Raw genomic sequence first — 23,795 nt, 5'->3', positions numbered from 1 at the left:
CCAAATGATGTATTTAATAACTTTTTTTGTCCTCAATCTACCAGAGCTCAAGGCGGAAGAGCCTCCAGAGAGAGGTAGATCTGTGTGCAGTTTGTTCTCCTAAGCGATTAACTAGCAACATGCTTTAATTCTGCTCACCTTAACGTTCACTGGAAGCTTCTAATTTTCCTAAATTTCCTTTTAATTCATATTGCAAGGGCTCATGCTCTTTTCATGTTCTTGATGGTAATCTTAGGTGGTAGACTTTTAAGCAATAAAACATTTTTAATATGTATTTGGAAATAAAAGCTTCCTATCAAATATAAAATGCCATAGCTTACTTGATAGCTTACTGCTTGAGCTTTGTGTTTAGGCCTGTTTGATCTTGCCAAGATACTACTAACATTTAATGATGTAGAATAGTCTTTGCTTTCTTGAGTCTAGGTAAGTTTAACCTTATACTGAAAGTGTTTTTGAAATGATTAACAGCAATTTTTTGTTGTTGTTGTGAAAACAAAGGAATATGTAAGTGGTGGGATCTGAAAGATTTATAGCCAGTAGATGACACAGTCTCTGTGTCAGTGTTGGTTTTGTATCCGTTACATACAGCACTTCAGATTGCTGTGTGCCAGATATGGCAAAATACAGTGGATATTTCTTTTGCATTCATGTCAGAAAAATAGACAAAATCTAAAGTAGGGAGATGGCATGAAATAGATTAAAACATAAAGAAGGTAGGTGAGATGATGGTCAAAATTCCATTTTTATATTTGATATCTCTTAATTGCCCAGCCTTCTGAGGAGGAGAGGGTAAAATGTTAATGTGCTGAATTTCATGTTCAAAACCTTGAAGAAATATCTTCCTGCTGTGGATTTGGTATATGTATCCTTAATTTGATACTGCAAGTGAGAGTATGAGAGATCTAAATGGGCTCTGTCATTAATGTAACTGCACTCATATGCTCACATGCCCTGGATAGCAAGTTCTGCTGGCAAACAGGGGTATGTGGCTTCTGGATCTTACCTAATAAATCCAGATAAAATGCACAATGTTCATGGGCATGTGTGGGCTCACCTGTATTCACCTGTGTGACGTAATGAGTTACATTGTGCAACAGTGTTCAGTAGATTTATAAAGGCATTTAAATGACATAAAGATACTGAAATTATTACTATTCTAGAAAATTACCTGCATAACAGAATTGTAAGTTAGACTGCAGTAAAACCAGTTGTTAGTTGTTTTGGTATGGATATTTTCCTTTGGTACTTGGCTTTTTATGCAGTTGCATATAACAAAGTTGTACAAAAATACAATATGCAGGTTTAGTATTTTGCTATCCTAATTTTCAATACATTTTTGGAGTGGAGAAGAATCTTTTAAGTTTCATGCTTTTCTTCCTAGCTTCAAATATTTTCCGTAGTTTTAGAAATGTGTGTTGTTTATACTTGTATTTTTGCAAATTGATAATGATAATTTTTTTCCCAAGAACTCAGGGACAGCTCAAGTGTTCAGTTTGGTCGCAGAACGTAGAAAGAAATTTCAGGAGATCATCAATCGGAACACCAGCGAGGCAAATCAGGTGGTTCGGCCCAAAACGTCTATGAAATGGTCAGCACCTGGTGCAACTCCACAGTTAACCACAGCCATTCTAGAAGTCAAGGAAAGCATACTGTCTTTGCTGATTAAATTGCATCACAAACTCTCAGGAAAACAAAACTCTTACTATCCCCCATGGCTGGATGATGTGGATGTTTTAATCCACCCAGAAATTCCAAGATACTCTCACGGAGATGGAATGACGGCAGTAGAAAGAATTTTACTGAAAGCTGCTGTACAGAGCAGATTGAATAAACGTATAATTGAAGAGATATGCAGGAAGGTGACACCTCCTGTACCACCAAAAAAGATTAGTTCTGCAGAGAAGAAAACTTTGGATAAAGAAGAAAGGTAACCTTAATAACAAGATAAAGGGGCAGTAGAAGGACAGTGTATGTTGAGCATCTATTGCACAACATACACTTTAGGATTTTGTATAAATTGCATACTAAAAGAATAAGTCTTAATTCTACAGTTCTCTTTAGCTGATTTGAATATACATGATTTACATGGTTACTGAGGAAGAATCTGTACCTTGCTATTTTAAGTCTTTAAATTAGAAAATTTGAATAGTAATTTTATGCTCACCCTTTATGGTGCCATTTTATACAACTCATACATAAAAAGGTGTAGAATTAAGATTGTGTTAGCTTTTGTGGCTTAACCTGAAGATAAGTTAGAATTTTTATTTGTATTGTCTGTTCATTCATATCACATATCACACCATAATTGTTTTGGGGTTTTGTTTACTATATATGGGTTTAATAATTCTACCTTTTGTTTTGCTTGTCTGACACATTCAATTTTAAAAGTACGTTCTCAATTCTTAAAAAATTCTTAATTAAAAAAGAAAAATTGTATTTTCTTATTATGTGGCCTGAAAACTCACATGCCAGGTATCTGTTTAGGGCTGAATTCTGTTGTTTTTTTTTTTAAGTTTGGACAGCTTTGAGTTTAATTTGGGACATAATGAGCTGTGAAAGTCCCCAGAATACTGGCAGTATTGAAATTGATTGCAGAGACCCTGCTTCTCGTGGGCTTTCAGCAAATGTTGTGTTGGTGCAAGAGTCCTGTAGAAGAGGAATCAGCTAGGGGATGGCAGCTAGAGGTGACAAAGAGGTGAAAGCTAGAAATGACAGGAGTAGTGTTGAAACTGGAATGGAAGGAGAAACCTTGTGGTCAGTGTACCAGTGGAAAAGAGAGAAGGCACCAGGGCAAGTGATCAGTTGATGTGGGATGACTCAAGCTGGCAAGTGATCTTATGAAGATATATGAAGAACTGTTGTTGTCAGGACAAAAATACTCAGAGAAGAGTAGCAAATGAAAAAACCCAGACTTTAGAGAAAACCTCAGTGGCGACAAATGGGGTCTTGAGAGTTGGTAGGAGAAGGAGAATGTGGAATAGGAATGCAAATGTCTGGAGGATGTGAGAGACAGAGATTGATGTTTGGGGGATGTCATAGACTCAGCTGCAAAGAGTTGGCTGGAGTGGAAAGAGACGGACACTTGGCTGGTGCAAAAGGCTGGAACATGGGATTTGAAGGGAGTGGACAGTGCATAGTGTTAGAAGGTTAGGGCATACAAAGTGGGGCATTCAGGTCAGAGTACTTACCTCAGTAGTTGAAGTACAGAGCACAGGCTGGAGTGGACAAGAAGATAATTGAGTACTTGTTCATGCAGTATTGTGAAGGGTTTCTGTAACCAGAATATATAGTTACGGTTCTAGTAATTTGAGTAGAAAACTGCAGTCATCTGACTCAGTTGGTTTCTGGATTACTTTTATTTTTCTGCTATTTTATTTGTTTGAAAATAAATTTTTCATTAAAATCTCTCTGATATATCCAAGGCCTACACTGTACTGGAAAATAACACATAAGAATATGGCAAAAGATTTGATATATTTGCATGTTGCATACTTTACAAAGTAAAATTATTTTTGTCTTATTAGTGTTTATTTAATAGTTTAATTTTCAACATTGCTTGTAATAGTTCATTTAATGAGAGAAATAATCAAGGTTTAGCATGTCAAATTGCTAATCAGAAAAAGCCAGAATGAATAGCTGCTTTAGATAAAACACAGCTGCATCTTGGCACCTAATCATTAATGTGGTACTCAATAGTGCTAGATTTATGTGCAGGAGAAGCAGGGGCATGGATGAAACAAGTAACTTTTCATATAGTAAAGGGTAAGGTCATTCCTTTCCCTCTACAAAAGGATGTGATAGTTTCAAGGATCTGTGGGAGGCCCACTAAGTTTTCAGTTAAATTTGGGGGCTAAAGCAATGGTAAAAAGGAATGTTTCCCATTTTTTGTTGTTCCAAGTGATTATTATCTTCTTCTCAAATTTATAATGGTATTGGTGGACCCATGAAGTTTATTAAAGGACAGTGTGGTAACTGAAATGACTACACCCATAGAGTGGCGATGTAGAGTGACAATAAAGCCAGGCTGCAATTTTTACTGTTTCAATTGTTTTAATTTTCCCCCCAATTCCAGTTTTGTGTCAGCGAAGACTGAGCAGACTGTGAACGTTAAGCAATCACCTTTTTTAGCTTCAACGTATAATGGCATCACTCAGGCAATGGATTGTTGCCATAGAAACTGAAATACAGAACTAGAACCAAGCTTGAGCTGCTTGCAGTATTTTTTCAATTGCAGTGTCATATTCCCATGGGCCATCATGGAAAATTACTGAGCTGTACTGAATCTGTCAGAGTTTGTTTATGTCTTCTTATTAAATGCATCTATTTACAGTCACTCTGCTTTTAGTTGAGGTGTTGAGAAATTTCCAGGGAGAAATAAATAAAATCAAGTCTAATGAATGCTCTGGTCTGATCCTCAGAATAATGGATCTTAGTGATGTCGTAAATAGAAGTTATTTTGAGAAATGGTGACTTTAAAATGTAGCAGACAAATGGGCAGAGATATTTGGGTCTTTCAGGTGCCTTTAAGAAAACAAATTAGAAGCTCTGACTTACAAACAAGTCACCTTAGGATGACAGGTTACACTATATGAGCTGCTTTGGGCCTGTGCATGCCAGTTCCTGTGCCAGGACACTGATAATCAGACAGTGCTTGAGACTTAAGAGGACTCACCCATCAGGGTATCGACACCAAGTGATGGTTTTAAAGCCCATGTTAGTTATCTGAATCATCTCTGAGCCGTGGAAAAAATGCATTGTAAATGCTGATGCACAGAATTTGTAGCTATGATAGAACTCCTGTAGCTGCACTGGGGAGGTGCTGTGTAACCCCCTCAGCCGAGGGCATTTTCTGTGTGGTGAGCAGCTGTGGTATAGGACTTTTGTTTGGTTTTCCCACTTCTACTTTTCCCATTTCCTCTATGTGTAAACTCATGTCAAAGTAAGGAAAACTGATGTCTATTTTCTTTATCTTTTTACATCCATCAATATTCCTCTACCCACTGCTGTATATATCTATATAGGGAGTTATATAGCTGGTCATACAGCCTTGTACAGGTCACTGCAACAGTTTAAATAGAAGGATAGACAAGAGTAAGTCTCTAGTGGTTTCCATTTATAAATCCAGAGCTGTGACAAACAATGAGGAAAAGTTAGTGAAGTCAGCTTGGCTTCAGGGAGATAAGGGTTTTTAATCTGGATGCAGTATCAAGGTTCTTTAAATCCCAGTATAAAAGCTGTTGGTGGCCAGTATTTTGGGTGGAAGTGGGGGACAAGGAACCACTGTGAGGAGGCTTAGCTGGAAAATTAATAACTCATAATTATTTCCTGTGCCATCAAAAGCTTGATGTCAAAAGGGAGTGAGGTAGGCTTTTATTATTATTGTTATTACTAACTTGCAAATGTTGATTTCTCACAGAAGTACTCATTTTTGTACAAATGACATTGCTCTCTGGTTTTCATCCCATGTGTTTAATCCCGGATTAAAAAATTTCAAGATTAAGGTCTTGAGTTCCTTTTCTTGCGATGTTATGGCCTGATCTGTTAAAAGATTCTGTGGTGAACACCTTTGAAGGGTGTTTTAGGACAGGATTTTATTCTATTTTTTCAGACTCAAAAGAAAGTAACACTAATTTCTTTAAAAACTCTGCTTTAGAAAAGCAAAAGATTCCTTTTTTTGGCTTGGTAATTATTCCTTTATATCGACCTTAATTTGGAATGATGCTGTTTAAGTTGGTAATTGTAATGAGCTTGACATTTTCAAGGGTTTTTTGCTCCATTATTTATGCTTCTTTTTTCTTCTTCCCCCTTCTTCCACACAGACGACAGAAGGCTAGAGAAAGGCAACAGAAACTGTTGGCTGAATTTGCCTCGAGGCAGAAAAGCTTCATGGAAACTGCCATGGATGTTGGTACGTTTTTGTGTGCTTGACTGCCTGCTTTCATGTCTTTTCCCACATGTTAGTATTAAGGTTTATACTCAGTTTAAAAAACAAAGACACACACAAGAAACCCCCAACCATCTAACCAAACAGGAAACCCTCCCCTCAGATTCTGCTTTTGTATCCACTTGTAAACTTTACACTTCTTAGGGAGCTTAACTTTGTTTATAAGACAGATATTACTGAATACATAATTGCTAAAGAATAGATTGAATCTGTAGGACATAAATTTATTCCTAGTTTTCGTTAATATACAGTACATGAAATGATAAATGTGTGATATGTTTTAAAGTATTTACCTTTAATATAAAATGTCCATAAATTAGTTTGTCTTTTTAAGGTTTTATTTTTCTTTAATGTGTAGTAATAAAATTTAAGATTATTTCTCCACAGAGCCTCAAAGTTCAATATGGTGAATTTTCGCTTTTAAATGTGTTTATGGATCTAAGGAAAACTTAATTTTTAGATCACCTCAGTTGCTATAAGGAATAACATTGTATTCTATTTCAAATACTGTCTTTACACACAATCAGGTCCTGTTTTTCTTGAGGCTGAGTTCTTTCAGATTCTCTTGCGTGGAAGTGCATAATCCTGATTAGTTTGTGTTCAGCTGAGGAATGGAAAATATTTTTGTCATTTGGGTCACTTGATAGAAAATTAGCACTTCTGAAAGATAAGAAAAAGCTGGAATCTTCCCCCACCTTCCATCAAGTATCATCTGCTGTGAAGTGTTGATTTGAGTTTAAGCATTGGTTAGAAATATTTTGACAACTTTATTTGCTGAAAAAGTCTATCTTTTGAAATTGTTAAATTCCCTTCAGTTCATAGGTTGCTGAGAAGATTTATTCATTTATACTTATTAAGGTTTTGGATAACTTAGCGATCTTAAATGAAATCAGATTATATATATATAGATATGGATGTAGATTTACCTGTGAATTGCCATATAGCAATATTTGCATATATACATAAATGTGCATAAATATTCCATGCCTAGGTTTTATAAGCTATGTTTTAATATAACTGCTTTGATTTGTGGATGAATCATGGTAGCTAAATCAATAAATTACACAGCATTTACTTTTGTGAAGGACTGTGAATTCTTAGCTTTTAGTTAATTCATATTTAATTCTCAGGTAGGCAGAGCTGGGCATTTATTTTATGATTCTGTGTTAAAAAGTTCTCGGGCATGCCCGATTTAGATCACTTGCTTCTTAGTATTTAAAGAATTTGTAACTTCAGATGCCTCGATGTAAAATGTAGTGTCTGTTGTCAGTTATACTAGATCATGTACAGCACTAGATAGAATCAGCTTAATGAACTACACTTTCATAAAGGTAATTCGTCATAAAGACATTTGGCAATAACTTAATAGAATTGCAGGCATTGTGTTAACTAATAATTGCTTTGCCTTTTCACTAACTGCTTTCAGTGTCTTCTATGTTGTCATTCCATTTTCTGACTTTGTTACGAAAATACACTGAAGTAGTACTATAGTCCAATACTAGCTTTTATGTTCTGACTGGCATAAAATAGCTCTCAGAAAGTAAGTTCATATACCATTATAGTGCATGGAGTTTGTTTAAAATTCTAGCTTAATTTTTGCCAGGAATATTTTCTTCAGTTTGTTGAATCTAAGTGGTTTGTTTAGCTGTGAATTCAATCTCTATATGATACAGAGAATTACTGAAAATGTTGCAGAAACTATTGTTGCTCTAATTTTAAAGCACAAAACATAGTAAGAATTTTGAAACTAGTCTTTCTTGAGTGATTCAATTTAAAACTACTCTTATGTAATTCATAGGTTTACTCTGAACCATAGCATAACAGTGCTGAAATAGCTGTTTGAAAGTAAAAAAAATCCTTTCATACTAAAATCAGTATGAATTTACTCCCCTCTCACACAAAGTCTGTTATCTGTTACTTTTCTTATAGATTGAAGCCCAGCAGTAGGTTTATTTCTTAATTTTGTTCACTTGTTATAACAGTAATACTGTCAAAAATGCAGGGATGGTGAGGCCTCAGCTCCCTTCTTTTGTGACTGTTTCAGTTGGTGTCATTTGGGCAAATTTATATTATTATCACTGGTAAAATGTGAGAACTGTTGTAATTGGTTTGGGGTATAGCACTTAAAAACTTCATAATACCTTTCCATTGACAGTGTAGAAGACTGGAAATACTCTGAAAGTAAATGCGCCTAGGAAGAGATAGGAATAATGGAGAATAGCCAAAGCTTAAAGGTTATTTTATTATAATCCATATACTTCTGAGTTTCTGAAGTGTTTAATAAAGTGCACAGAGGCACTGTTAATGCCCTGAGGTATTCTTCTTTGATTGTTGGGATTCTGCAATGAAACATGGCTTAAAAGGAAGTTGCCTAATTACATGTTAATTATTCAATATTAAATGTGTCTCATTTTACTAGTAGAATTTATTTATTTGAATTGACATACAAAATTCATCTGAGATTCTGAAAATAAAGGTTGGCATTTTCTTTCACGTAGTTACTGTAGAAAAAAATTCCAATCATGTAGCACTTTCCATTTGTGCCCCCTGTTACTTTCTATTTATATTCTGTGACATCTGCAGAACTGCATTGTCATTCAAGCTTGCCTGGAAGTAATTAGGTGAAATTTAGAAACAGTTATGTTAATGAACTAAGCTAGAACAGCAGCCACTGTGCTGTCTTTAGCTGTTTGACTGCAGGATAAACAGAAAAAGGAGAAAAATAAACCAAGAAAATGTTCTAGGAACACCAGACAGAGCTCTTAATGTGTCTGAGGGACTGTCCAGAGAGTCAAAAATGTGGTGTTGGTTTCAGCTCCAGAGATCTTCCTGCTCCTGGTTATAGCTCCTGGTTACAGCTCCTCTGAGCTCTTTGCAAGCACTGCCCCAGGGTGAGACCATGGTTACCTTGTGATGTGCAGGAGATTCTGTGCAGACTCTGTGCAGGAGATTTTTGAAACTTCATAACCTTCAGAAGGGACTTGATAAGAACAAAACTAAACCATTCAGTACTAGGTTAATAGTAGCCTTTAACAAATTACAGTTATACTTGTAAAAATCTTTCTGAATGTTATAAAAACAAAATATGATCTGTTCAGGCAGGCTGCTGAACTACTTATTGTACTGAAGATTTGTAAATTGGTTAAGTTGTTAATTATAAATGCTAAGAGTAATTTCTTCAATAGTTTTCACATCTCTGAAGTGGCTGGTGTGATTTTTAAACTTTTTTAATGCATCCTGATAAGTATGCAGATGATCTTTTATGTCTTTCTTACGGCGTGTGTCTTAGCAGGATGCCATTTTGTCCTTCATGAAACATTCCTTAGTTAGACTTAAAAGAAGCGCAGAGTCTTAATGCAAGGTGACATATATTTCCTAACACTCAATCTTCTGAACCCAGATAGAAAAATAAATTAGGTACTGATCTCTTGAGAATGTATATGCTGGGTCAGGGCAAAGAATATTAGCATACTAATGGTTGCTTTGATACCAAGGGGCCTCTTTGACACAATGTGTGCAGCAGGACAAATGTTGACTACAGTCAGTGGAGATTGTGAACTATATTGACTGTGTTTACAAAGCCCTTTTGGTTTGGGGGTTTTGCTAGGTAGAGGAAATAATGGAATGCATCCTTAGCTCTGGAGAATAGAAATGAAATTAAATTCAGTTAGCAATGCATTCTGCAATACATCAATGTGCTAGTTTTTAGCACATTGATCAGTGATTTGTTAGGAGGTAGGAAGTGCTAGGTTTTTGTGTCTCTACTTCTATTGGTACAAAACTAAACAAAGAGCTAAATAATTAACTTTTAAGAAACTCTTGGGAACTACAGGGTTTGGCTCGTCCCTGGATTTCTGTCACAGTTTAAATTTGGCCATTCTCCTTACGTGTTTTAAGGTTCGTATTTATTCAGATTTGTGAAATAATTCCTAAGGACAAAGAAAATTCCAGAACCCACTGAAAGGGGATGAGGTATATTACAACAAAAGATAAATCTCCTGACAGAAACTTGGTGATCTGATAGCAGTACCATGTGTCTAACCTTGTAATTTTCATTGGCTCCTTTACACCTTGCCATCATTAGGACAAGTCTGTGAAATCAATTAGGTTAAATCTTTGGAGCTAGTTTAAGTGAGTAATTGATGTTTATCAGAGTCCATTCAAAAGAAGTGAGGGGTTTTGTTTGGTTAGAGTTTTTCTGATATGCCTTCTTATTTGAGATTTTAATTTCTTGCCAATATCCCTTTGTTTTCTTTTACTAGCTCAGGTGCAAATTACTTAATTAGGAAGTCTTCCTTAGTGCTAGTAGCTTACTTTCCTTGAAAGTTTATTTTTTTGCCAGAGTAGGCTAGCTACATCCACATGTAAGTAGTTGTGAAGGAAGCATGCACTTAATCATTGAGTTCTAAAATTAAATTAGCCTGATTTTTATGTGCCTGTTCCCCATAGGCAATAAAAGTATAAATTGCATATATTGAACTGATTTTAAACACCTTTTAAATCCTAAGTTCTGGGGTTTTTTCCCTTCAAGTTAAAAAATAGGCAATTTGTGATGAATTAATGGTATTTTGTAAATTAAATATTGACAGATTTTGATGATTTCTATTGAATTGCTCTAAATCAGATTGATACATTGTATTCTCTTTCTATGCTTCTGAAAAATATTGAATAGTTGCATATTTTCTGCTGTATTGACAATATTTTAGAAAAAGAGCGAAAAGAAAGCTGAAACTCTAGTCCTTGTCATTTCTTGCATTTGATACATAGCTGTACATGATCGTGCATTACACAATTATGAGGTGATGTTAAATATAAAAAATAGCATTTTTAATGCTATTTTATGCTGTCTTCTCTGCTACCATTTGCTTCTAAATTTCCTGGATGTTTTGGACATTTGCAGTTGATGCATTGTGCTTTTTATTTCATTGTACATCTGGCTGCCACTAGATGGTGATAGACATGTGTACAATATTAACAACTGCATGTCAGTGAAGATCAGGGCTCATTTTCATATGACCCTCAATAACTGACTAGGAAATCAGTACTTACTAGAACAGTGTAATTTTGATTCAGCCTTGTGAGCAAGAGCATTGCATGGAGCTTTTTATAGCGAAGAAATATCCTGCCTGGCACCCAACACGCCTCTCTTTATGGCAGCAGCCTACTGTGCCAAACCTGTAGTAAACTTACAGAAGACAGCAGTTCTCCTAAAAACAATTCTGCATGAGGACTGTTGCTGTACTCAAGGTTTTTGGATTCTCTATTCAGTACCTTCGCCTACTAAATCAGAGAGATAAAGGGTATGGCTGAAGTTAGGGAGGAAGTGTTTTCCTTCAGAAAAATTTTGTTCTAGGAGAAATGCAAAGAACCCACATATTCTAGGTCAAGAGGCTTGACTGTATGTGTTTCTGAGCAGCCAGGAATGGATCATTTAGTCCTAAGGTGCTCTTCTTTCAAATCAATAAAGAATTCTTAACTTTGATTGTAACATAACATAAAATGGCTTGCCCTGAAATCAGCATCCCCAACTGTCATGTGATCGAAGCTATGTGAAGTGCAGTAGCTTTGAGACTTCAGAGCTGGGCCTTAGCCTTGAACATTTCTGTGCACGTAGGAAGGAGCAATGTGGACCATGAAGAAAACAGATAGTCATTTTTCCTTCAAATGGTTGTTTCAGTCAGCTATGAGCAAATCTGGTTTTACTAGAGAGTCATATTGTTGCCCTTCATCTCTCTATGTCCAAAGTTTTCAATATAATATCTAATGAGATAGAAGTTAGATCTCTGTTTTATAGAAGTTTTTAAGAGATAAGTTTAATACAAAACTCAAATGAAACATTTAATTCCACAGGGAGTAATTTTGCCTATGGAAAAAACATATACTGCATTTTGTAGGTGTCTTTCTTGAAAGCAGAAAGGTTCATTTCAAGCAACTGACAATATTTCAGTTGCAGATAAACTAGAGAAATTATTTTGTAGTTTTTTCATCACGACCTCAATGCAGATGGATTGAACATCCTCAGATGGAAATCCTCGTTTGGATTTCTTTAGTTCTGTTTAATATAAATTTTCTTATTTGTCTTTAGAATCGCCAGATGCTGACATTGCCATGGAGGTAGCTACATCCGAACAGCACGTTTCTGAGGCAATATATGACTGTGTTATTTGTGGACAAAGTGGCCCTTCTACTGAAGACAGACCTACAGGGCTAGTTGTACTATTACAGGCATCCTCAGGTATGAATGTGTGGCTTGTAGGAAAAGCAGTGTTTCTGCAGCTTTTAGCATGTGTGCATAAATCCTGTTGTGTCTCGTGAAGTCTGGAAGCACCAGGTTTCCTATTTTTTTTGTGGATGGTCCTCTATGAGACACATAAGGAACTTTTTAAAAGTTTGGGGAAAGAACAAACTGTTTAATTCTCTCCTACTTTCTATTAGCTTTTGCAAATGCAGCAGTGCATTACAGACCTGCAGGAAAATCAGTACTGGAAGGAAAAGAAAACTAAACAGCCATCAGTGTGTCTGAATGTCAGTACAAATGTTAGTGGATATAGGTGTTTGTACGTATATTATGTACAAGTGCAAAAGAAAAACTTTCAGTATGTAGATTCTTTAGTAAGTTTTTACTTTTTAGCATCAACAAAGCACATTATAGTTACAAATCAATATTGCCTGATTGTTTTCTTAGTTGTTTAGCCTGTTGTTACCCATGGCACTGTGTGTTGCTGCTGCTCTTCTTGCAGTGTTGGGGCAGTGCCGCAACAGCACTGAGCCGAGGAGACTCCCGACAACGGAAGAGGAGCAGATCTATCCCTGGGATACCTGTGCGGCACTGCACGACGTGAGGCTCACAACGCTGCAGCGCTACTTCAAAGATGTAAGGATTTCATGTGAACTAGACCAGCACTTAAGAACAATTTATATGTAAAAAGAGAAATGAAATTCCAACTTAGAGTTCTCCTAGTTTCATTTCTACATTTAGCGAATGCTTTTTCATGTTGCAGTCATTCTGAAGTGTTTACATTTGATAGGGTCCTTATTTTTAAATAGTTTTTGGCTTTCTGCCATTATATTTTTGGCAATAGGCATCTAGTATATCTACAGGCTACACAGTCATTAAACATCCACACAGTACTCTCTAGAATAAGGTATTTCACAATCCAGTGTGGCTACACCATTGAAATTTGGGTTCACTGTCTAACCAAACACCAGTTCTCTGTAGTCCTAGGTGAGATGCCAGCTTTCCAGTGTATCTAAATAAATAATGAGCCTTTAGAAGTTTAAAGATTGTCTTTAAAGTGGAAAAGTAGGCAATTTTTATTCTAACACAGTTGCTAGCTTTTTCATAATGACATCCACAGATAATTAAAATTTGCTAACTGAAGCCAAGCTTGCTTATGTAGATTAATGTAGAGTAAAATTCATAATTGTTTTGACACAGTCCTAAAAATTGGTCAATCTTTTCAGAAAGCATCTTATTCTAAGGAGAATATAATGCATTTCCTTGCTAGAAAGTGAAACTCTGAAAGACCTAAGCAAAAAATTATTTTTTAACAAACTGTTTTTTAGCTAAGAAAGAATTTGTGGTCGAGCTTGTCTTATTTTGACATTGATGATACTGGTTTAGTGTATCAGATAATTAATTAGGTTTTTTTTCCTGCTGAAGTGATAAAAAGCATTGAAGTAGTGCTGAAGTGGAGCTTTATTTTTACATGTTTGCATACTACAAAGTGGAAGGAGTTCCAAGCAAAATTTACCAAAACCTTTATCTTAGTAAAGCATGTATTTCCCTTTCTGTGCAGTAACACTACAAACAGATTAGTCTAACATGCACTGTAATGCAATGAGCATCCTACCCTCAAAAATTCCAGTCCTGATTCAAACATCAGTTGAATTAGCTATTTTTGTTTTCAGGTCACTACTGTGCTAAAAAAAAAGTCTCTGCTTGAAAGAACTAATCCTTAAATTGCTTTGGACATACAAATGGAAACATCTGCTAGTTTCTTGAGTGTCTTGTTCAGCTGAGCTAAGCAATAAGAAGTCCTTTTGTTTATCAACTGTGTCCTCCCCAACAAGTGTCCTTCCTCTAATAGATTTTGGGAGGCAAGTGAATAATTTCACTTAGATGTAAAAATTTGAAATTATGAAATATGATCTAGCTTATCTGCTAGAAGAAAAAAAATCAACAAAAATGCCATTGAAAAGCTACGTGCTGCATAGAAATTAGGCAAAACAGGTAACTTCTTTCCATAGTGTTTCCATCTTGCTGTTTCTTAGCTGGGATTTGATGTTTGCTGCCAGGGAATAGAGTTCTCATCCATTAAAGGAAAAACCATTGAAAGTGATTACTTTTAATATGGAGAGCTATGACTAAAGATTAGGAGATAAAATTTCATATACTGAATTGGCAGGACTCTTTCCAGAATCACACAGTACTCTGTAACCAATAGCTTGTGTTAGGTGTGCTCCACCCCAAGCCTATGGCTTGCTTTGGACTCTGCTTTATTTCTGAGCTCAGGAATAATAGAATAAAGCCTTTCTGGCTAAGACTTTGAGGTTGTTTTGGTTTTTGTTTGTGTTTTTGTTGTTGTTGTGGCGGTTTTTTTTGGAGGGGGGAGATTTTTTGGGGTTTTTATTGTTTTTTTTTCTTTTTGCAGAAAGCCTCATTAGATATATGCAGTAAATAAATGTTTTTTCTGAATGAAATATTGGTCCTGTGGGGCTTAGCCAGGTATATCATATAACCTTATAAATACTGCAGTCTACTAAATCATGCAGCAACCAGCAGGAGAAAGTATTTCTTATTAAGAAAAAAAAAAAACCCAAAAAAAACTTGGACACCCTTAGGAAATGCAAGTATCAGAGTTATTCATGGTAGTCTGATTTTGCACCATACATTAAGACTGTTTTAGGGTCAGTCCACACTAAAAATTATTTTCCAATTCTGGTAGCCATAAATCTTTCTCTGTTCTTTAAATATATAACCAGAATGTACATTTCAGTCTGTGTATGAAATTTTTGAGAAATGGAAATTTAATTCTTAGACTGACTATAGCTTGATATTCTGCTAGAGAATTTTCTAGAATTCTTTATAAATTTGCCAGAGGTGATTGTTTCTTCAGTTCATTATTTTCTGGGAAAAAATACCAGTGGGGTAACTGTTTTGGACTTGTGGGCTGTAAGTGCAGTCAGCCAATAAGTTCAGTGTTTTCAAAACAAAGTTACTATACAACTAAGTTCCCTAAACAAGTATTTGTTCTCTTTTCCAATTATGATGAGTAATATATGATGCTGTTCAACAACTCATTAAAACCCCTAAGTGTTTACATTGAATTTTAATAACAGATTGTGGTTTAATTCTCTAACTATGGTATTGTTATTTTGGTTATCTACAAAACTGAATGAAATGTGTTGCAACAGTATATTGCCCTTGTAAATGGGATAACTTCTGCTATTGGAAAGCTGTTGAAGTTAGACCCACCTTCATGCAGTAATACAAGAAATTCCTTAAAGAAGTTGTTAACTTAAGTGACAAGAACTGCAGAAGTTTGACTATTGGAAAGAATTGCATAATAGCTGCCATGTCAGCATAAATAAACACTTCTTATAATTTTTTTTTCTTTATTTCCCCAGGATATCTTTAATTAGGTAGCATGCAAATAGAAATCTGTCTATCTTATAAATCTTGAAGTTTTAATAAATACTTTCATCGCTTTATATGTAATTGTTGTTTTTGCTTACTGTTGTTGCTTTGATTTAGAGTTCCTGCCTACAAGCAGTGTCAATAGGCTGGGAAGGAGGTGTTTATGTACAAACTTGTGGTCACACTTTACACATAGATTGTCACAAATCTTACATGGAATCCTTAAGGGTAAGTAAAACTGAAGATCATATTTGTTTATTTGGATCTGAACTGCTTTTACTGAAATCAGTGGGATTTATGCTGCTCAAATCAGATCAATCCAACGTTTTGTATGACTGTACAAAATAGTTTCATTATGTTTTGAGAAATTAATAACTTAATCTCATATTGCATCTTGACATTGCTAACAAAAGTACTTTGTTTTCTGTTATTCTGATATATCAGAAAAAATCTTGTGCAAAATTAACCAGCCCAAAAAAATAAAGACTAAGTGATGACTTCTTGTTTCATATGAAGCAGCATTTTTGCTCAAGATTATTTTACAGGATATTTCTTCAGGTTTTGGGTCGGGTGGGTCTTTTGGTGGGGTTTTGTTTTTTTGGGGGAGAGGGATGGTCGGTGGAGGAGGGTGTTTGTGGTTTTTGTTAGTTTGTTTTTCTGGTTTAGTTTTTTTGGGGTTTTTTTTTGTTTTTTTTTTTGTAATTTTTGTTTATTTCTTTTCATCTTGAGAAAAAAGGAGCAATTTCTTGTATTTTCAGTATCAGTATTGCTTCTACTGTTTGAAACTTAACCTCTAAAGAAACTAGAAGGTGTGCAACCTTTCTTGGATCCCATGATGAATTCTTTTCCATTTAAATTTAAATTTGCTTGCAGCAGTAATTGTGTCATCAAGATAAATAAAAAATAACATAAAAATCACATAAAGTAATATAGCAGCAAAATCTGACTTTGATGGTAGAGTCTCACTTTATGGAATTTTGGAAAAGTGATTTTTTGCATCATATAAATTCTGAAGTCATTTTTCTGGTGGATTCTCTATTAAACTTGAAACAAACTGTTACTCCATGTAATTGTATATGAAGATTCTAGATTATTTAAGTGAACTTCTTTAAGTGACCCTAGCATGTTTAACAAGTATGTAGATGAGTGCATAATAATTTTGACTATTTACTACCATTTTTAGGACTGAAATAATTTATATAGACCTGTGTTCATCTGGATAAAACATTTATTTATACATAATACAGTTAGCTATCAACATGGGAAATCATGGAGGCAACTCATGAAGCTGAAGCAAGGTTTCTTGCCACTTAATAGGAGTACTGAGGACACGTCCTCACTTTCCAAACATGTACTTCTGTGCCCATTCTTTCATCCTTCATGTGATACAAGAAATAATCAGGGTTCTTCTCACACTGCCTGCCAGTGACTACTTGATTAGGCTTTTTCAGCCTGTACTTGGAGTCTACAACTTTATGGGTATTGTCAGAAAGAGGCAACACACATGAAATGTTGGAAATACTCCGCTGAAGTCTTTCTACGTTATTATGGGGATATTGTTGACAATGGAGAGTGCTTAAAAATCAGGAAAATGAATTGAGTTGGAGGATTGTAAGACAGTCTCTAGTAGCTAAGACCTTTGTCAGTATAATGGATAACTATTCTAATTATTCATTCTTTACAGTTTTAGGTTTTTGACTTCGTTTTTTCAGCTATACATCTGAAATATCAAGCTAAAAAAACAATAATCGTTCACAAATTTCAGCTCCATCTTCTTTATTTTCTTTTAGAATGACCAAGTCCTCCAGGGTTTTTCAGTGGATAAAGGAGAATTTACCTGTCCCCTGTGTAGGCAGTTTGCCAACAGCGTTCTTCCTTGTTATCCTGGAAACAACACGGAAAGAAGCATTTGGCAAAGTCACAGTAACAAGTGTATGCAAGATCTTGTGCAAGAGGTGGAAGACCTTCAAGAACAGCTGGGAACTTTCCCAGTAAGCATCAGTGTAAGGCAGAAAGATCCTTGTTAATTTGCCTCTACGTTTCAGTTTTTACATTATATTGCATTTGTGATCTCTTAGAATCCTGGCAACCATGGAAAGTTCGTTTTCTTCTGATATTGAAGGCAAAATACTATTGTTTTCTTATCAAGAAACTTAAAGCATTTACTGCATTACCTACTAAAAATAAATAGTTGAAAGCTGTGACAAAATGTGATTAATATAATTTTTTATTGAGTACAATTTCAGTTTTCTCCATAGTAATTTGCATAGAATGGAGTCATGTAATATGAAATATATTTATAATTTCCATGCAATGAAAAAACAGCAATAGTCTTGTAACTAGAAGCTATTTAAACAATATCTCTTAAGAACTTTGTAAGGTATGGACTATTCATTTTACAGAAAGAGCCATTTACAGAAGCTCATGTGTTACAAAGCTTCATGAGGTTCTCTGAATGACAGAATAAATGATATTAAATTTTGTTACCTTCAAATCTCGATGGAGATGCTTTGTGTTCCTGTGTACCCGTGCAGTGCAAATATAATTTAAAATAGCACAAGCACTGAGATTCTTAAACTTAGGAGATGGACAAACCAGTTATGTTTTCATGTTCAGAACAAATCAGAATAACTTTCCAAAATATCTTGACACTTCCGTGAGACAGAATACTGAGTTTTAATGCATATTTTTTCATAACCTGCAAATGTGTTTTACAAATATGAAAGTGCTGTGCTTTACAATCAGCTACTGCATTTCTTCAGGTAAAATTAACTAATCTTCATTTGTGTCTTTGTCATAGTCTGAAACCAACCTCAGTAAAGAAATGGAATCTGTAATGAAAGATATAAAAAGTACCACACAGAAGAAGTATACAGATTATAGTAAGACTCCTGGATCACCTGACAATGATTTCCTGTTTATGTATTCTGTAGCCAGGTGGGTATGTTTTTCTTTTTATATTTTTTTTTTTTGTATTTCTCAGTAATGGTATTAGTCACTAGATAGCTTTCTTCTTTTTTAAAAAAAAGCATTTAAAAATATTTCATCCTCTCCAAAAAGGACTTTTTGCATACTCGGTACATCAAGGTTACATTTTCTGATTTTCATATACAGGCATTATGCAAGATGAAAACATGTGCCTCTCAGTTCATTTTTCCTATGTGTAGCAGTGGCACAAAACCCAGATAACATTGTCATATGCTTATTTAGTTTTTTTCTTAATTCAAGGTTTTGCTTCCCATAAATCAAAATTTTATGTTGCATTTCATGTTTTGCTTTCTTTTCCCAAATTGTCAAATTACTTTATCTGTCTTCTACAGAATAAGATTTCTTCTGTATCACTGCCATATTGCTAGTTTTTTAAAACACAAGGTGTTTTTTATCTCTCTGCCACACATTAGTTTTATTTACTTAAAAGAAGATCACAGAAGGAGCTTTTTTATTACATCAGCAACCAAGAACTTCTCTTCATATAGTCTTTAGACTTCTAAAAAACTGTTAAAACCAGCAGTATTTTTTGGTGATGTTTGATTGTAGTTTTAGAGCTGGCAGTGTCACATACGCTCTCCAAGAAAATCAGCCCCTCCTTCTATGCCATTAATGTTAAGGTAATCTGAATGGTTAATCTATTCAGAGTTACTCTAATACCAGGTTTTCCCATAAGAACTTGATGTACTCACTAAGCAAATAATTTTCTAAACTCTGACTTAGTGAGGCCTGCAGGGGAAGGTGCTGACTGCAGAGAAACTGCAAGCATAGAAGTGATGCCATTGAGTAGCATTTTTTTATTGCAGTTTCATAAACTCTCATTGCTGAGCACCTTTACTATATAAGCAGTGGAAATATTCAAGGCTTGGCTCAGCAGGACTCACTAAGGTTCCACTTTTCACAGGAGGTTAGACCATCTAATAGCTCTAGAATTCTCCAACTCGTATTACTGTATTATTCTATTAAAAGAAATACTATCTGTATTCTTTCAGAGTATTTTAACTGATACAGAAGAGCTATGAAATTCTATACATAGCAAGTTAAAGGATTATTCTATATTTTTAAGTGCTGTATGCTAGACAAGGATAAGTAATGTTGGGATTTTTAGCAATTACGTGTTTGATCAAAACAATTAAATACCCTTCTAAAAATACAAAGGACTCAAAGCTAATATTTCACATATCAAAGTATGACTACTTATAACTTGACATGCTATTTAAGATACAAAAATGGTATTCAAATAGATTTCTGGGTGCAATGTTATATAACTTCTAAAATGCTAGGTAAACATATTTGCAATGTATCTATGTATTACTTTTATATTTACACACAGAGCTCAAGATTTGTTTTCATTCAAAGAGTTAAAAATACCTCAAACCAGAATAGCATTTCATTGCTGCTTGCCCTGCTGGAGAAAGAAATCATGGTTGACCACTAAGATTAGGATATGTCACTTGTACTCCTTGTGACCTCTTCCTGTTAGGGTTAGACTTGTGTCACCGATTTTCCATTTATCCATGTTTGAGGAATTTCAGGTGTTGGATCCAGCCTACTGTATTGTTACTATAACTCATAAGATCACTTATGAGGGAATCTGGCAGATTAGCTTCAAGGTGGTTAACTTGTCTTGCTTTTCAGTGCAGAAATCCAGATTTACATGCTTCTACTACTTGATAATTGCATAAAAACTATAGGGTTAAAAAAATTTAAACTTTTAAATAGACATTATAATACAACTTTACAGTTTATATTTATGGAAATTAATCTGTACATCATCTTCCAAACTGGAAGTGTTTGCTTTGTATGATTTTATTACGTGTTTAATTTCAAGTAATCAAACAATGGACTAGCCACAATTAAAATTACATACTGAAGTAATTTTGCTTTCTGTAAATTATTCCTGTCGTTCAACCTGTTTCTTCCTTATTTCCATCCAGAGTTTTTCGTGAGATAATGATACCTTTGTGTTCCTTACCAACGAGTAACCTTTGAGCATTTCTAGTTGTAGGTGTTCTGAAGCATTTAATTAGTTTTTGTCAGACCATCTACAGCAGTTTCACAGTTTTTCCTCGTATTTAACTCTTGTTTAGATGAGCATTTGAATACAACGAGATTTTTATTAACTCCATATATTTCCATGTGAATTAAACACTCTTAATCATCTCATAAGTCATGTTCCATTTTCAATCAGAAAATGACATCATCTCCTGTCCTAAAAGATGCTAGTTTACAGCTGAATGCCAGCTTTGCAGTGGATTACTGCATGCTGGAATGGGAAGGTGAAACAATATGTAGCCAGTTGCTGCAGGTTATTCTTTCTCCTTCAGGATAAAAGGAAATTACTTTTCTTCATTTTTTACTTACCCAGGTATATGTCACCGGTATCAGAGAAAAAAATTACAAAAGAAATCTCTACAACCTTGTTTCTAGCTGCTGTCTGTTCTCCTAGCAAAAGAGGCATTCTGGGTCTTGGCATCCTGATTTGCATGCACAGCTGGAACAGCAGTTCCTTGGCTACCTCCTGCATTTCCAAGAGTCATATCTTGTTATATTTGTACACTTTTCATGCATTCCTCCTTGTCTTTGCTGACATTTATGAGATGAGTGTAGGTGTGCCTAGCTTTAATTTTAATAGTTCCACATTCAAAGCATTGAAGACTATCATTTGTAGTGATATCTTGGAGGACTGTTTATGTATTGCACAGCAGTAGGTTTCATGCTTTTGTTGACTGTGCAAACAAACCTTTTGGTTTTTCTGTCAGCTATGTATAGACTAATGTAAGAGCCATGTGTTCTTTCCTTCTGAGTCTGTGTCTCAGTATCTGGGGTTTTTCCTTGTATGTGTTGTGTTTGTAACTTGAAGTGAGAAAAATGATAGTGCTCGGTGTGCTTCTTCTGTCCCAATAGGAAGAGCAAGTCCATCTAAATGTATTCCCTCTTTGGAAAGGACATTGCATTTTTACTTTCCTCTACTCTGTCATGGTTTGAATTCTCAGAAATATGAAATCACCCTTCCCACCCAATACGTTCCTTTAACAAAAGCACCCAAGAAGGGATGAAGTAGGTCTAGTTTTAATCAGGAGTCAGGACAGCTGAGCAAAATCCATTTTCTCAGGGTTTTTTTCTGTGAGTGAGGAGGATAAAGGCAGTGTTCTACAAAATGTTTTCCTCCAATGAATGACGCTGAGATTTCTAGATAGGAAAAAAAGACACTCATATAGATTTTCTTTCTCATTCTCTTTCCTTTATGTTGAGGATTCTGAGATAGCAAAGGATTCTTTCAGAGACCACTCTGTGTTCCATGCTTCTATCAGATGCCCTCAGTTTTTCTTCATTACTTTTCTTCCGTAAAGGGCAGAGGGTACACAGATCCTCAAGGCAGAAGGGAGCTCAAATTAGGGAGGGTCTCCTTCAAGCTTTAGGTCTGTACCAGATGTAGGATATTTTCTGAAAGATAATTGTTCATTTTCACAGAAGATGCTTTCTCTACTCTGCATTTTTATGCCAAGTTACAGATATATTTTCAAAGAGACATATTGAAGGAAAAGGTTAATACTTATATTTCCAAGAAAACTGAGGTATAAGGTGCTGCTTTTGAGGAGCTGGGGACAGTGAAGAAGTGTGGGAGGTGAGAGTTAGTATTGTGTATGTGAACAGAGTATGTGATTACAGAAATAACTTTCCTTACATTCCTTATAGTAAAAAGTACTATATGACACCTCATATGTACCAGCAAGAGATATTTTTCAGAATTGTCTCTTGAGGATTTTTTTGTGAAATGGCATATATGCCTTGGTGAAAGGGAAATTTAAAATTGTAGATCTAGAAAATTATTCTTAAACATTCAGGTAGTCTTTTTGATTTAAATCTTAATTATCTTAGTCTTAATGGAAGACTGTCATTGATTTTGTTCTACAAATTAGTTATCAGAATGTTCGTAGAAATAAAACATACTGATTTCCTTCATATTCCCATGATGAATTAGCACATGCTGATCTACAGTTGCTATTCTGTCCACTAATATGAAATCCCTGTCCCTGCTTCCTTGCTGGTAGATTTTCAGAAGTTCAGTGAGCACTGCAAATCGCCTGAAGAGTGGAAAATTCCCCTGTCACACAGATGCCCTTATCAGCAGCAACCAGATGGAGCTCTGAGCAGGCACATTATCAATGCTAAATTGCCTTTTCTGAGTAGAGAGGATTAAAGCATTCCTTCAGAAATGGATGGCATAAGCTGCAAACTTAGGGATAGGAATATTCAGAAATGTTGCTATTTTAAAAACATAGGAAAATATATTAACAAACACTGCATATCAAAATGTATTATTCTTTCAAGTTGATGAAGCTGAAATTCTTGAAAATAATTTGTTTTGAATAAAAGTCATCCTCTAGTTTCTTCTTAAATGTGGGGAGGGTCTTAGCTTGGATATGTTATATGCCTAAAATTCTAGAATAGATTTTAATATGGATTCAGTCACATTATATTGAACCTAAAATTGTTTCATTTTTCATTAAAGGACAAAATATGTTTAGAATGAGATTTGCAGTTTGGATTGAATTAGCAAAACAACACTATAGAATAATAGAATTATATTCCTTTATTCTAATTTTTAAAATGTATGTTGACTTACTAAAACAGGCTCTCAGAGAATATAACAGAAATTGTTTGCTCCACATCTTGAGAGTAAAAGGTAATGCAGCAGTGAAACATCCAATTCCAAAATGAAACAAAATTATCAAATTTGGCCTAAACAATTGGTGCCTAAGTATCAGATTACAGTAATACTAAGAAAGAAAGCATCAGTGTGGCATGCAGAGATTCAGTGACACAACTACTGGCTCATACAAATGAGCTGCAGTGAATAGCATTTCATTCAGAATTAACCTCCAAGGCTTTTATTAACTAACTTATCTATAAAGGGCAGTGCTTTAATTATAATTTAGACTGTATTCATATTTAGTTGATGCCATGTCCATTGTACTTTCTGATTGTCTGAAGTGAAACAAAAGCTCTGCCAATGGAGAGAACACTTTTTAGATGTAGGTGATTGACTGAAAGTTAACCAATCTGTATATTGTCTTTCCAGATTTGCACATAAGTTCCCTTATTATGCTGTGTGTGCATACAGCAGAAAGCCACAGAATTAACAATTTTTAATGCTTCTCTCATAACTCAATATAGTACTGTGTTAATACAGTACTTAAAATAATATATAACAATATC

At 35.0% G+C, this 23,795-nt stretch overlaps 1 protein-coding gene across 1 annotated transcript in view; it reads left to right on the top strand.

Moving 5' to 3' along the window:
* UBR3 (ubiquitin protein ligase E3 component n-recognin 3) overlaps positions 1 to 23,795 on the top strand; it is a 102,547-nt gene that overhangs the window by 45,595 nt on the left and 33,157 nt on the right. The window contains exons 23-29 of the mRNA XM_053982631.1: positions 1,467 to 1,927; positions 5,820 to 5,908; positions 12,030 to 12,179; positions 12,685 to 12,818; positions 15,702 to 15,812; positions 17,375 to 17,575; positions 18,385 to 18,521. Coding sequence (XP_053838606.1) covers positions 1,467 to 1,927; positions 5,820 to 5,908; positions 12,030 to 12,179; positions 12,685 to 12,818; positions 15,702 to 15,812; positions 17,375 to 17,575; positions 18,385 to 18,521 — 1,283 coding nt within the window. The remainder of the gene's footprint in view (positions 1 to 1,466; positions 1,928 to 5,819; positions 5,909 to 12,029; positions 12,180 to 12,684; positions 12,819 to 15,701; positions 15,813 to 17,374; positions 17,576 to 18,384; positions 18,522 to 23,795) is intronic.

The sequence above is a fragment of the Vidua macroura genome, chromosome 7 (assembly GCF_024509145.1).
Source record: "Vidua macroura isolate BioBank_ID:100142 chromosome 7, ASM2450914v1, whole genome shotgun sequence".
NCBI lineage: Eukaryota > Metazoa > Chordata > Aves > Passeriformes > Viduidae > Vidua > Vidua macroura.
Note: the sequence above shows the minus strand (reverse complement) of the source record. Positions and strands in the feature narration are given on the sequence as shown.